Source organism: Phyllobates terribilis, unplaced genomic scaffold, assembly GCF_046119375.1.
Source record: "Phyllobates terribilis strain yellow unplaced genomic scaffold, ASM4611937v1 Scaffold_5__5_contigs__length_657084704, whole genome shotgun sequence".
Taxonomy (NCBI): domain Eukaryota; kingdom Metazoa; phylum Chordata; class Amphibia; order Anura; family Dendrobatidae; genus Phyllobates; species Phyllobates terribilis.
The window spans coordinates 213,193,705-213,207,647 of NW_027362765.1; the positions used below are offsets into that span (position 1 = coordinate 213,193,705).

General features: G+C 40.3%; 1 protein-coding gene across 1 annotated transcript in view; it reads right to left on the reverse strand.

Moving 5' to 3' along the window:
- Positions 1-9,808: 9,808 nt before the first annotated feature.
- GGT7 (gamma-glutamyltransferase 7) overlaps positions 9,809-13,943 on the reverse strand; it is a 67,028-nt gene continuing 62,893 nt past the window's right edge. The window contains exon 15 of the mRNA XM_073683779.1: positions 9,809-10,272. Coding sequence (XP_073539880.1) covers positions 10,109-10,272 — 164 coding nt within the window. The 3' untranslated portion in view covers positions 9,809-10,108. The remainder of the gene's footprint in view (positions 10,273-13,943) is intronic.

Here is a 13,943-nt window from a genome sequence, read left to right on the forward strand (position 1 = left end):
TCCTAATCCAGTTTCCAAAATCAGAAAGAATTAAAATCAATGTATCTCGTTTATTTTGATGGATTGTCGATTTTTTGGGGTTCATGTTTTGCTTTCCTCTTTTTTTTCCCTCATTTGATTTTCACACAGGAACAAATACCTTCATTTTGGGGGACATGTCCTTTGGTCTGATGAAACTAAAATTTTACTTTTTGGACATAATGACCATCATTATGTTTGGAGGAAAAAGGGAGAAGCTTGGAAGCCTAAGAAAACCATCCCAACTGTGAAACAAGGCAGCATCATGTTGTGGGGTTGTTTTGCTGCAGGAGGGACTGGTGCACTTCACAAAATAGATGGCATCATGATAAAAGAAGATTACGTGGCAATACTGAAGCAACATCTCAAGACATCAGCCAGGAAGTTAAAGCTTGGGCAGAAATGGGTCTTCCAAATGGATAATGACCCGAAGCATGCTGCCAAAATGGTAAGAAAGTGGCTTAAGGATAACAAAGTCAATGTTTTGCAGTGGCCATCACAAAGCTTTGATCTCAATCCTATTGAAAATTTATGGGCAAAGCTGAAAAGGCAGGTGCGAGCAAGGCGACCTATAAACCTGGATCAGTTACACCAGTTTTGTCAGGAGTAATGGCCCCAAATTCCGGCCAACTATTGTGAGAAGCTTGTGGAAGGATATCCCAAACGTTTGACCCAAGTCATTCAGTTTAAGGGCAATGGTACCAAATACTAATGAAATGTATGTAAACTTTTGACTTTGCAGTAAGTAATAAAATGCCTTAAAACATTCTCTCTCTCTCATTATTCTGGCATTTGGCAAATATTAAAAATTATGGTAATCCTAACTGACCTAAAACGTGAAAGGATTATTCTGATTTCATGTCAGATATTGAGAAAAACATGCATACAGTACAGACCAAAAGTTTGGACACACCTTCTCATTTAAAGATTTTTCAGTATTTTCTTGACTATGAAAATTGTACATTCACACTGAAGGCATCAAAACTATGAATTAACACATGTGGAATTATATACTTAACAAAAAAGTGTGAAACAACTGAAAATATGTCTTACATTCTAGGTTCTTCAAAGTAGCCACCTTTTGCTTTGATGACTGCTTTGCACACTCTTGGCATTCTCTTGATGAGCTTCAAGAGGTAGTCACCGGAAATGGTTTCACTTCACAGGTGTGCCCTAGCAAGGAATACAACACTTGTAGCCCATGTTCTGGATACGTCTGTATGTGGTGGCTCTTGAAGCAATGACTCCAGCAGCAGTCCACTCCTTGTGAATCTCCCCCAAATTTTTGAATGGCCTTTTCTTAACAATCCTTTCAAGGCTGCGGTTATCCCGGTTGCTTGTGCTCCTTTTTCTACCACACTTTTTCCTTCCACTCAACTTTCCATTAATATGCTTGGATACAGTACTCTGTGAACAGACAGCTTCTTTAGCAATGACCTTTTGTTGTTTACCCTCCTTGTGAAGTGTGTCAATGACTGCCTTCCGGACATCTGTCAAGTCATCAGTCGTCCCCATGATTGTGGAGCCTACTGAAACAGACTAAGGGACCTTTTTAAATGCCTAGAAAGCCTTTGCAGGTGTTTTTTGTTAATTATTCTAATTTACTGAGATAATGACTTTTGTGTTTTCATTGGCTGTAAGCCATAATCATCAACATTAACAGAAATAAAGACTTGAAATAGATCACTGTGTTTGTAATGACTCTATATAATATACTTTTTGTATTGAAGAACTGAAATAAATTAACTTTTTGATGATATTCTAATTTTGTGAGAAGCACCTGTACTATTTATTGATCACATCATAGAGAGTAATTCATGGTTTATAATGCCATAACTTAGTATTTTGTAGCATAACCTCTTGCTTTAACTACTGCACTGCACTGACGGGGCATTGAAGCCACTAGGGTATTCAAGACATCTTGAGGGATCTTGCTCCATTCCATTTGCATATCTGCAACAATTCATCTTTATTGCTATGGGTACGGGCTCTAACTCGTTGCCCTAACTCATCCCAAAGGTGCTATATAGGGTTTAAATCAGGTGATTGGCTTGGCCATTGCAACAGGCGAACATTTCTCTTTGCTAACCAACTTTTGACTAAATTGGATGTGTGCTTAGGATCATTGTCTTTCTGGAATTTCCATCTCTTGCCTACTTTGGTTTTACCATGTGTCAGAATTACATTCTCCAGTATATCCTTGTACATGGTAGCATTCATATTTCCATCAATTCTATGCAAAGGGCCAATGGCAGATGCAGAAAAGCAGCCCCAAACCATGACATTTCTACCACCATGTTTCACTGTAGGTGTTTGGTACCTTACATCATTATGTTTTCCAAGTGGGCTGTATATATAGTGCTTGCCATCACTACCAAACAGATTGAACTTGGATTAATCCGACCACCACCTTAGACCAAACTGTCTCTTCCCATTGGCTGTGTCCTTTGGCAAACTCAAGTCGGACCTTCCGATTCTTTGCAGAGATGAAAAGCTTTTTAACTGGAACTTGTCAAGAAGCCTTTCTGCTCTTTGCCGTCGCACCACAGTTTGGCGCCATCTTCTTCCTTCATTTCATGCGAAATCTGTACAGCACTTTTATGGACATCAGATACTGACTTTTCCTTAATAATGTGATCAACTCTGGAGGATGTTTTCCATGGGCGTCCACTTCTAGGTTTGTCAGCTGTTCCATAACCTTCTTTTTCTTTCTTTAATATACGTGACACTTGACTCTGAAAACAGTTGAATTCCATATATACCTCTTTTTGGCTTTTGCCTGACTTCACTCTCAGAATAATAAACTTCCTGACATCTGGTGATAAATTTGGCATTGTCTTTGCCATGTTTTAACCTAAAAACATACACACAAAAAAAATGTAGGCAAAATGCGACTACCCGTGACAAAATATGCAAAACATTTGGCCTAGCAAATGTTGAAAATTAACATATAAAGGGATAAAACAATGTCAAACAAAATTTTCGTCCCTATAGCTGACAACCATTTGCTTGGTTTACTCATATAACCAGGAAAATGGCATCACAACAACCAGACAGAAGTAATCACACTTTTTAAAAAAAATGCAAAACTTTTGGTCGCCACTGTATATATGTATAAATAGAACTTTTTGATGACTTTTCATTCCATTTTTTGTGTCATTATGGTGAAAAAACTATATTTTTTGCTCGTTTTTTATTTTTTTACCATACAGGTTGAGTAATTTGACAGCTTTATAGATTAGGTCTTTCCGAAATCGGCAATACCAATTATGTGTACTTTTTTTTTTATTGATTTTCAATTTACAGAAAAATAGCATTTTTAGTTGCAAAACATTTTTTTTTCTTCGTATTTTTACAAGTATTAGACTTTTTTATCGTTTTACTTAGGTATGGTACCTAAACTTTCAGTTGTATGTTCACAAATCTAATACCTTGCAATGCTTCTACAATGCAAGGTATCCCACCTGTCATTTTGACACTAAGGCGTTTTAGACCCTGGTTATGGCAGGGCCTAACAGGCCACCATAGCTGGGTGATCACAAGCCATGACTCAGCCTGAGGTCATCATGGAAGCCATCAGCACATCGCAATCGCGGGGTGCCGATTGGGATGATGGAAGCTTCTGAGGGGTTGAATGGCCACAATTGATGCTAGCACCAATCGTGGCTGCTAAAGCCGGGTGTCATCTATGATTTACTGACACTTGCTGTTGATTTTTCCAGCGCTGCTTGAGTTAGGAAAATCATTGTGCCGTATAAATACGGCAATTGTAAGGAAAAAGTTACAGGGGTTGTATGTTCTATTTAACCGCAGACTGTCGAATCGTGACAGTGTGTGATGCAAATCATCAACAGAAGGATTAGAATCTGAAAATACATATTTCTCTTCCCACTATGAAACTAAAGTGTTTGCAAAGGATGGTGATAATTTTGCGCCAATTGATGCATCGCAGCGCTACAGAAAATATTTCATATTGAACGTGCACGGATTATTTGCGTAGACTGTGAAATACTTGGTCAAGTGATAATCAGGTTGTGCTCAGACTGTCAGCTGGCTTTTGCCTGTATTTCAGTGTCACAGTGAGTCCTTTGACCCAAGTGATAAAATTGGGATCAAATCCCATTTTCCCCATGACAGCCCACAAATATCCCCACTCGACGTTGTCAAATGCTTTGGCAGCATCGAGGGAAGGCACTGCCCTGCACCCATCTTCCTTTGTGCTTAACTGGAAATCTAGGAAAAGTTTTTTTCAATTTATAGCAGTAGATTTATTAGGCATGAAGCCTACTACAGATTTGCTCCAACCACCCTAAACAGCCAGCTTGGATATGTCAGTTCACGTTCTGCTGGTAGTGCAAGCTTGCCACAAAGCTGAAAGTGTCACACAGCCCACCAATACACTGGACACTCCTCAGTCAGTCACCAACTGCCTCTTGATATTACTCGAGTCTTTCTGCTTCATACATCTCCAACCTTGGGTCCTTGTTGGAACTTCTGCTCAACCACAGCGCAGCTGTTAGGAACATTGTCATCTTCTAGCCCTCTGATGGCTCCTCGGCAGACAAGCTCAGGTAGGTCTACTTTCTCTCAACAGCCCACCATGAGGCACCTTTGCAGTTCCAGGGCATGCTAACGATTTGAAACCAAATACTGCCCTAAGTAATCTCCCTCTACCAGAATTGCCATGATGTAGCATATCAGAGCCACAAAGCCTACATCTTCCTAAGCCTAAACTGGCTATTAATAATAATATTAATAATAATAATTTTCTTTATTATTTATAATTATATTTGTATAGCGCCAACATATTCAGGAAGGCTTTAAAATCAAGAATGGGGAAGTGCGAACCATGGGATCAGATGGGTTAAAAGACAACTATTGGTAGGCAATCATTCAGATGGCTGAGGTTATGGCACGACATGGGTGAGAACCTCAGCAGTCATGTACTGCTGGGGTTTTGTCCATTAAACAATTATTTTATTATTTTTGGAGTGGAAACAACTGTTTCACCCGCAAACTGAGCAGCTAGTTATGGCCACATGGTTTTGTGGGTGAAACAGTTTTCCCCCTGCAAAATCAATAATTGTTTAAAGGGAATCACCAGGTTTTTGACACTTAATATTGATATAATCACTGTTTTATCAGCAGGAGATTATCACTAGATGACTAGTAAACCTGCTGCCAGTTAGTCCTCCATATTCATGAGCTCTGTATAACCCCATCCCCAGCACTGATTGGCAGTTTTCTGTGTACACTGTGCATGGGCAGAAAGCTGCCAATCAGTGGTGTGGGCGGGGTTATACATGGCTCAGCATTCAGAGAACTGCTAGATTAACAGCAGATAAAACAGAGATTTTATCAAAATGACAGCAAGCAGCTGAGTAAGTGATTCATCAATGGCATCAGGGTCTCTTTTCCTACATTATGCTGCTCACAGATTAGGGGTTGAAAACATTAGCGACACTTGACCACTGAGCTTCTCAGCCGTGTTGTGCCCACATCACAGCCTCATCATGAATGCCAGCACTGGACAAAACCCTTGAAGTGCTGGCTGAAAGATCTTGTCCAGCTGACACCTATTCCTCCGGGGCCCAATACACATGCACTCTCAGATCCTTAACAGAGAGGAGCTGCTGCTGCCAGACAACTCTGGTGGGTTATCTCAAATGAGAACAAAGGATCAGGCATAATAGATTGGGGTTCAGTGGATGTTCATGTGTCCATGGCCATCACTAAGCCCACCCCTCCGCAGCCAATGTTTTGCTTGCTCGTTTTTTACTCACTTTTTTTCCAAAAGCCATAACTTTTTTAGTTTTCCATCAATATGGCCAAATGTCTTGTTTTTTGCAGGACGACTTGTAGTTTTGAATAACGCCATTCTTTTTAACATTCAATGTATTGGAAAAAGGGAAACAAGTGAAGTGAAATTGTGAAAAAAAATTTGAATTCTATCATTTTTTTTGTGTTTTATTTTTATGGTATACATTCTGTGGATACAATGTGAATCATGATTCTCCAGATCAGTACAATTATGACGATATTAAAAGTGTATTGATTTTTTTCATTTAAGTGGAAAAAAAATCAGAAATTTTGAAACATTTTTCGTTTGTCATCATTTTTCAAGATCAATTAAGTTGTGTGACAGCTTGTTCTTTGAGTAATGAGCTGACAGCTTTGTTAATACCTATTTGGAATGGATATGATGTTTTTATTTATTTTGATTGCATTTTTTTAGGGAGAAGTGACTACAAAACGATCACCCCGAAATCACATACATGTACATAATATTGTGTTAAGGGGTAAAACATGTAACTGTCGTCACACTCCACCAAAATCAGAATGCTCTATGGATGAGAATCTTTGCTGTATGGACAACTATACTTTACCTATAGATTAGCGATGTTGCCCCATTAGGACAACCCCTGACCACATGCCAGGTTGAGGCACATGGATAACATAAAAATGGCTACCCTGCATGAGATCCCTTCTGAGCCAGTGTGAATAGATGCCTACAAGCACAGGTCTCATTCTTGCATGAAGTCTTTATATTAACCAGACTCAAGTGAATAATAATTACTATGGTGGTTGGTCAGAGGCCCGTGACTATAGTTTCCTGCAGAACCAGACCACTCATAGTCCATCCCTAGATGGAGGAATCTGTCCATACAGTGCACACCCATTGGTTGTACTGCTTAAATTACAAAAAAAAAATAGCATTTTTTTTTACCAAAGTAACTTGTCTTATAAGGTGTAATTATTATTTTACCTATTGTATCACAAGTAAAAGACACAAAATGGATGAAACCACTAGAAAAAGTCTTCAGGCTTTATGTATCAATATGTCAGTGCTTCTCGAAAATCTTGTCGAAGCTGTGTTAAACCTGTGTCCCTGTTTACTTGGCTGCATCTAGGACACGTCGTATTCCACAGGTGACCATTATGTTTCCAGAGGACTTCATTTCAGCATTGCTTCACATCAAGCCTTATGATTCCTCTTTTCATTGTACTTTCACCCTGTACAACCATCAGTCTAATTCGGACATCATAGTAGCTCCATATACAACTTCAGGACCAGAGCTATGAGGTTATGAAGGTCCATCTACCAATGCATGGTCTGTGTCCATTCCCAATGGATCTAAGGAACAACTAGGTTTGGTTTATGTAACCTGTAAGTGACGTAAAGAACCTCAGAGTGTATTTGCTCCTCATATCTTCTTATGCCCTACCATTCATAGGTCCACCAGTTTAAATATGTCTCCAACCATCTTCTTCTGGCACTTCATATGTGCCTGTGCAGGTACATGAAACCAACAGAAATTCCTGCCTGAGTATTCAGGAGAGTTTCAGGAGTTGAGACTGTCTTATGTACTTCAACTGCAGACCTGGCTGTATTTTTTGGCATAGAAGAAGCACCCAGAACCCTCACTTTTGTACCATTTCACTCTTTATTCATACCAAAATGGAAGAGTTTATCAAAGCATGTGAATCTTCTTAACATCTGTCACCAGGTTTTTACTATCCCATCTGAGAGAAGCCTCATGTAGGGACAGAGACCCTTATTGCAGCGATATATCACTTAATGGCTGCTCACTGCAGTTTTGATAAAATCACGTTTTTTTTTTCCAGCAGATCTAGCAGTTCTCTGAATGCTGAGCTCTTTATAACCCCACCCACACCACTGATTGGCAGCTTTCTGTATACACTGTGCATAGGCAGAAAGCTGCCAATCAGTGGTGGGGGCGGAGTTATACAGAGCTCATATGTATGGAGGACTACATGTCAGGTTTACTAGTCCTCTAGTGATAATTTCATTGGATTTGATCAAAACTACAGCAAGAAGCAGTCCAGTAAGTGACACATCAATGAGATCAGGGGCTCTGCTTCTACATTATGCTGCTCTCAAAACCTGCTGACAGATTCCATTCAAGGTCCTGCTATGGTAAATATTTATACTTTGCTTTGAATATTATTAAGACAATTAAATCTACCTATATATCTTTGATAATTTTGTATTTTAGTATTAGCTTTATAATTGTAATTCATAAAAGCAATAACACAGGGCGTTGTCTCTGTTATAGAGGTGTCTTTGTGTTAAGCTTTCTTTGTTACAGAAGGCATAGAAAGCTGGGTAGAACCAGTTTTCAAGGAATTCAACAGTTTCCATGATTTTTTACCTTGACATTCCCAACTAAAATACTTTCTTTCCCCAAATAAAATATCTTCTCCTTTAAGTAACGCAAAGCCATTCCGCTTTCCACATCTCTGTGGTTGTAATAAAGACTTGTGACTGGGCATCAGAGAGCAGACAAGCCCGTACACTAACAGACACTGGTTGTGTTTCTCTTGTCTCCGATCGATCGACTCTCTCATTTGATCAAAACTGGCAAAAGTGTAAAACCTTTTGAGTTTCTCCTAAAGCTTTCCATAAAGGTTTCCACATTAGCCCTCATACACATTAGGCTAATGATGGCCAAACCCATATCTGTGAGCTCAGCTGACAGCCTAATATGCATGGGATCCTCCCAACTCTCTTCTGACAGATGATGTCGGGGGAGATAAGGATCTATCATATCCTGCAAAGATACTTACCACCCAATAGCTAAGGCGATAAAACCATCCACAGCTGAGATTCCTTTCTGAAAGGTGTGAATAGCAGCAAAGCTAATTCGCAAATCAACTTGATACACAGACACAAACATACGCAATACGTCTATTTTTTTTCAATATATTTAGGTTTTTTTGGATTGGGAAACACAGATTGCAAGTATTTAGAAACCACATACAACCCCAAGCACATTATCCTTTGCAGCAGCTTAAAAGTAGAGAAAGCATTTCATGATCACAGTAGATTTAAAACGATCAAATAGAAATCTAGTTTCTGGATTCATGCAAAACAGTGATCTTACATTTGGCACAAGAAATTTTATATGCAAGTTCCTTCTCCAGAAAAGGAAATGACACAGAGTGGGACAACATGTCGGATGCCCACTTATGCTCCGTTTTGTGACAGAGAAGGTTGGGATCTACAAGCTATGGTGGCCATCTCTCTCCATTCAGGAGTGACATATGCAGGAGATAGCCGGGGGGGGGCAATGTCTACAATGTAGACAGATCTTGATGACTTCCCCAAACATTGCACAGTAACACATATAACCAGCCCCACTTTGATTACATAGCACATGTAACTAACACACAAGTGAGTGGCACTGTGGCTTAGGCTAAGACATAATGTTTTCTTATAAAATGTGCAATAGGATTTAATATTGTTTCTTTTTTAGTTGTTTTTTTTTAAATTAATTTACCAAACAGATGTCATTGGTGCCCATAATTGTGATCCTTGCTACTTCACCAATAGTGATCACCATTGTGAAGGGTGTGTAAAAATAATGAAATCTCCCCCACCACTATTTCCAAAGAATTACCCAAATCCTCTGACTGTATCTTACTTTTTTTCGTATTATTTCTCATAAATTGATCCAAATGCTAAAATGAGTTTGTCATATTTCACTCCTCAAATACATGTAAAAAAAAAAACGTAAATACTTAGGCTGCAATTACTTCTGACTTAGAAGGGGCTTGTAGCAAACAAAACCTCCCCTCTGTTCTGTCTGCATTGCGAGACCAGGCAAGCTAAACCATGGCCCCTTTAACAAAGTTCTAGACCCTCAGCTGAAAATGGAGGAGAATTAATAGAGAAATTTGACAGATTTCCCCAAATTGTTTTCTTAATAATTTAAAAGTTTAGCGCTTCTTTAAAAGAATACCATCTCCTCCATCATTTTTATATATAATATTTTTTTTTTCTTGGAGAATAAGAGTCAAACAAATTTAGATGCCCCTTGATTCAATTTTCACAATATGTAAATTTCTGAAATTGCTGTGACTAGTTCTCAAAGACAATAATAGATCTGATCAAGGTAACATTATACAATTTGATTTCCTTAGTAAAATTTGGTCCCAGGAGCAAGCTACTATATTACATGTCACGTTTGTTCATTGGCGTGCTAATGGCAGAGGTGAAAATACCCCTTAAAAACCCATTAGGATTGGCATGAATGTCACTGCTATTTCTTTCTGACCAGGTGTTATCTCACAAAATGGTGGCAGCTTCTGCATCAGTACTTCGAGGGTCTTTAATGCCAATAATAAGATCGTTACTCCTGCGCGATCCATGCACCAAAGATAGGATGTGTGTTCTGTCCAGTTGATGTCCCTTGGATTCTAGGTCCTGAGTGTCATTTTCAGGGAAGTCACCTAATATAGAAATATTTATGTGTATTTAATACAGTAGGAGAAAAAAAGAACTTGTATTGTTTTACAGCTATGAACACATTTGCACCATTTTTTTGCATTGCATGTATTATGTAAAAAATGTAAGTAATTGGTGATAATTACAAGTTTTTAACCATTTTGCTTTGGTAGTTTGCATGTAATACAATGCATTGCAAGCTGCTCAATGCCAACAATACATTGCAAGCTACCCAATGCTGTTTAGTATCAATCCCAGCAGCTGGGCTCCTTGGCAGCTCAGTCCTTAGCTCCTCCTGTCTTCTTCCAAATGCCAAATTTAGCTCAGTTCTGATCATATCAAATATCAAAATTCAGATTAGATTGGCTTTCAGGAAAAAACAATAAGGGCAGGCAACTAAGCTGACAGGATTTATACTGATCTGCAATGAGCAGCCTGCAATGTATTGTAATATGCAAGCTGCAGTAGCAAAATTGTTAAAATCCAAATATATAAGATTTTTATCACATAGAGATGAGTAAATCGCTTCATGTAACAATGTTAAATGGTTCAGGTCAGTGCTCTCTGACCATGGAAAGGAGCTGCATGTTTTTCCTGAACTACTGTTTGATTCAACTGCTTGATGTGACGTTATCCTTGTAGTGTGTGGCGCACAGGTGATGTCTCGCAAGCCCAGTCAATCATAAGCCTAGTCGGGAATCACAGAGGTTAAGGAAATTGACGCAGCTTATTTCCACGGCCAGAGAGCACTAACATGGACCAACATTGTGCGAACTGATCCATTCATCTGTAATGCAACATAAAAAATAAAGACGCAAAAGCATCAGCCCTTAAACATCATATTTAAAGAGGTTGTCCACTACTTTATCATTGATGACCTATCCTTAGGAAAGGCCATCAATGTCTGATTGGTCGGGGTAAGACACCCGGCACTGCCATCGATCACCTGTTCTTGGTCAAATCAATAGGAGCCATATGTGCAGTACCCTGCCACGGCAACTATCAGAAGATGGAGCAGCTCCACAATTGAGCATTTGATCCTCTGCCGCCACCGAGAACTGCTGATTGGTGTGGGTGCCCAATCAGACATTGATGACCTATCCTAAAGATAGGTCATCAATGATAAAGTAGTGAACAACCTCCTTAATTATCAAATTACAGGCAGGACATGGCATGAGAAGCAAATCGCTGTCAGGCTATGTGCGCACAATGAGTATTTGAAGCAGAAACTTTCTATGCGTTTCTGCTTCTCCTTGGAAGGGAAAACGCATTCGTTTTTTATGCGTTTTTTGATGTGTTTTTTATGCGTTTTTTTAAGCACTTTTGGACATCAATGAATGATTTTTGGAGCTAAATAAAGTTATTTGGTGGGACATTGCTTAAACCTTGGATTACCATCAAAACTGGGGAGAGTATATTGGTTAATTTTAATGATTAAAGAATGTGTCTGTTGTAATTCAAATAAAGTGTTTACACTTTTTTTGTGTGTTTATTTAACTTTTTACTTTAATTAAGTTTGGTCACGAAAAGGTCTGACTGACACCTTGCCAAAACCAAGCAAAAGAGCTAGGTGTCAGATAGTCCCATTCACCCAATCTTCATTAGCATTTCTATTCACGTAATTTATGCGGCTGCTGTGAGCTGCTATTTTTAGCCTGGGAAGGTGCCATTAGGCAAACATGGTCCGTGGCCATTAATAACATCTCACAGCTGGTTCGTTAGCCGCTACGTCCCCCCGATCAGCACTCAGCAGCGCTTTGGACACAGCTTATTTTTGCTGTGTCCAAAACGCAGTGTTTTAATGCCGCACTTTTGTTGTCGGTAAATGTGAATCCACATAATGACACTTCAATCGGTCAAAATCTGCAGCGGAGACTGGCGTGTCCAGTACAGAAATTGACATGCTGCGGGTGAGTTTGGGTACGTGGCCACGATCAGGAGCCACTGCAGGTCTGACGTTGCGTGTTTATTGTTAGAACCCTCCTGTTAGTTTTTTCTATCTTGTGTTTTGTGGTCACGTGACCATCTGCCTATTTATTCCAGCTCCGCCCTTCTGGCTTTGCTGGACTTCAGTGTTGTTTGACTGTCTCTCTAGCCAGGTGCTTCGGTGCCTATCTCTGTCTAGTTCACTTGGTCCTCTGGGACCTCTAGTACTTTTTGTCAGTTTGTCTTTTGTGCTCTGCAACAACTTCTGTTTAGGAGGTGTCCCATTTTTGTCCCAGTCCTTAGTTCATTTAGGGACCCCTCCCTTAATTCTATAGGTCTTCGTTCAGACTAGCCGAGGACTAAGGCGGGTCTGTTCACAAGGAACAGGCAGCCCGCTACATCGAAGGGATTCAACTTAGTCTTACTGTAGGGACAGCTTTCCCCTATCTTTCCTTAGTTTACGTTGCAGATCATAACATTTATACCGCATCAAACCCGCAGCGTCCAGATGTTACAGCATAGTGGATGGGATCTCTAGAAATCCCATGTCCACTATGCGTGCATCAGAGGCTGCGAATCACCCGTGGAAAATTTAAAAAAAAAATGGCGTGGGCGCCCGCGTCATTTTTATAACAGCAGAGGTAAAGCCGACCGCTGGGGGCTGATATTAGTAGCCGGGGAAGGGGCCATTAGCCAATAATGTTCCCTGGCTATTAATATCAGCCCACAGCTGTTTGTTTAGCCTTTACTGGCTAGATTACAGGGGGACCCCAGAAAAAAATTGATGTAGGTTCCCCCTATAAAATCTAACCAGCAAAGGTTAAACTAGGCTGATATTAATAGTCAGGAAGGGGCCATGGATACTAGCCCCCTCCGCAGCTATTAATATCACCCCTCAGCAGTCCCAGCTTAGCCTCCACTCTTCCCAATGCCCTGTAACGGTGACGAGTAGGGTAATGGGGTTGGGGTTCACATCAGCCTTGTATTCGTGGCTGACGTGAAGCCCAGGTTAGTAATGGAGGGTGTCTATAAGATGCCACCATTACTAACCGCGTAGTAAAATGGTCGCCGCTTTTCAATAAAAGACACGGCCAGAATAAAGTATTTTAATGAAATAAAAAAACACACGGTTCTACATTTTTTTTTATTACACACCTCCACGAAGCCCTCGAGCTCCTGAAAAAAATGTAAAATATAGAACGACCATATTCCTCACCTGTCCGCCATCAACGATGCAGTCCACGTACCACCGAGTGTCCCACAACGATTCCTGTCACTTCTACAGCAGTGTCATCAGCCATCACTGATGTCACTGCTGTAGAATACAGCAATGTATACTGACAGGGGTGTAAAATCACTCCTGTGAGTGTACATGCTGCTGGAGTGAGGTCACTGAAGATCAGCTGATCAGCCCCGGTGGGCTTACGATCAGCTGACGGTCACATGACCATCAGCTGAGCGGTTACGTGACCATCAGCTGATCTGTGACGGCAGCGCAGGTCCAGACGGTCACATGACCATCAGGACCTGCACTGACGTCACCGCTCAGCTGATGGTCACAAGACCATCAGGACCTACGCTGAAGTCACCGCTCAGTTGATGGTCACGTGACCATCAGCTGATCTGTGACGTCAGAACAGGTCCTGTAAGTGCCGCCAGCCGCTGGAGGAGAAGATCGCTGCCGGGGGCCGCCGAACAGGTGAGTACAGAGGTTCTATTATTTTTTTTTTACTTTTTTATTTCTTTTTTT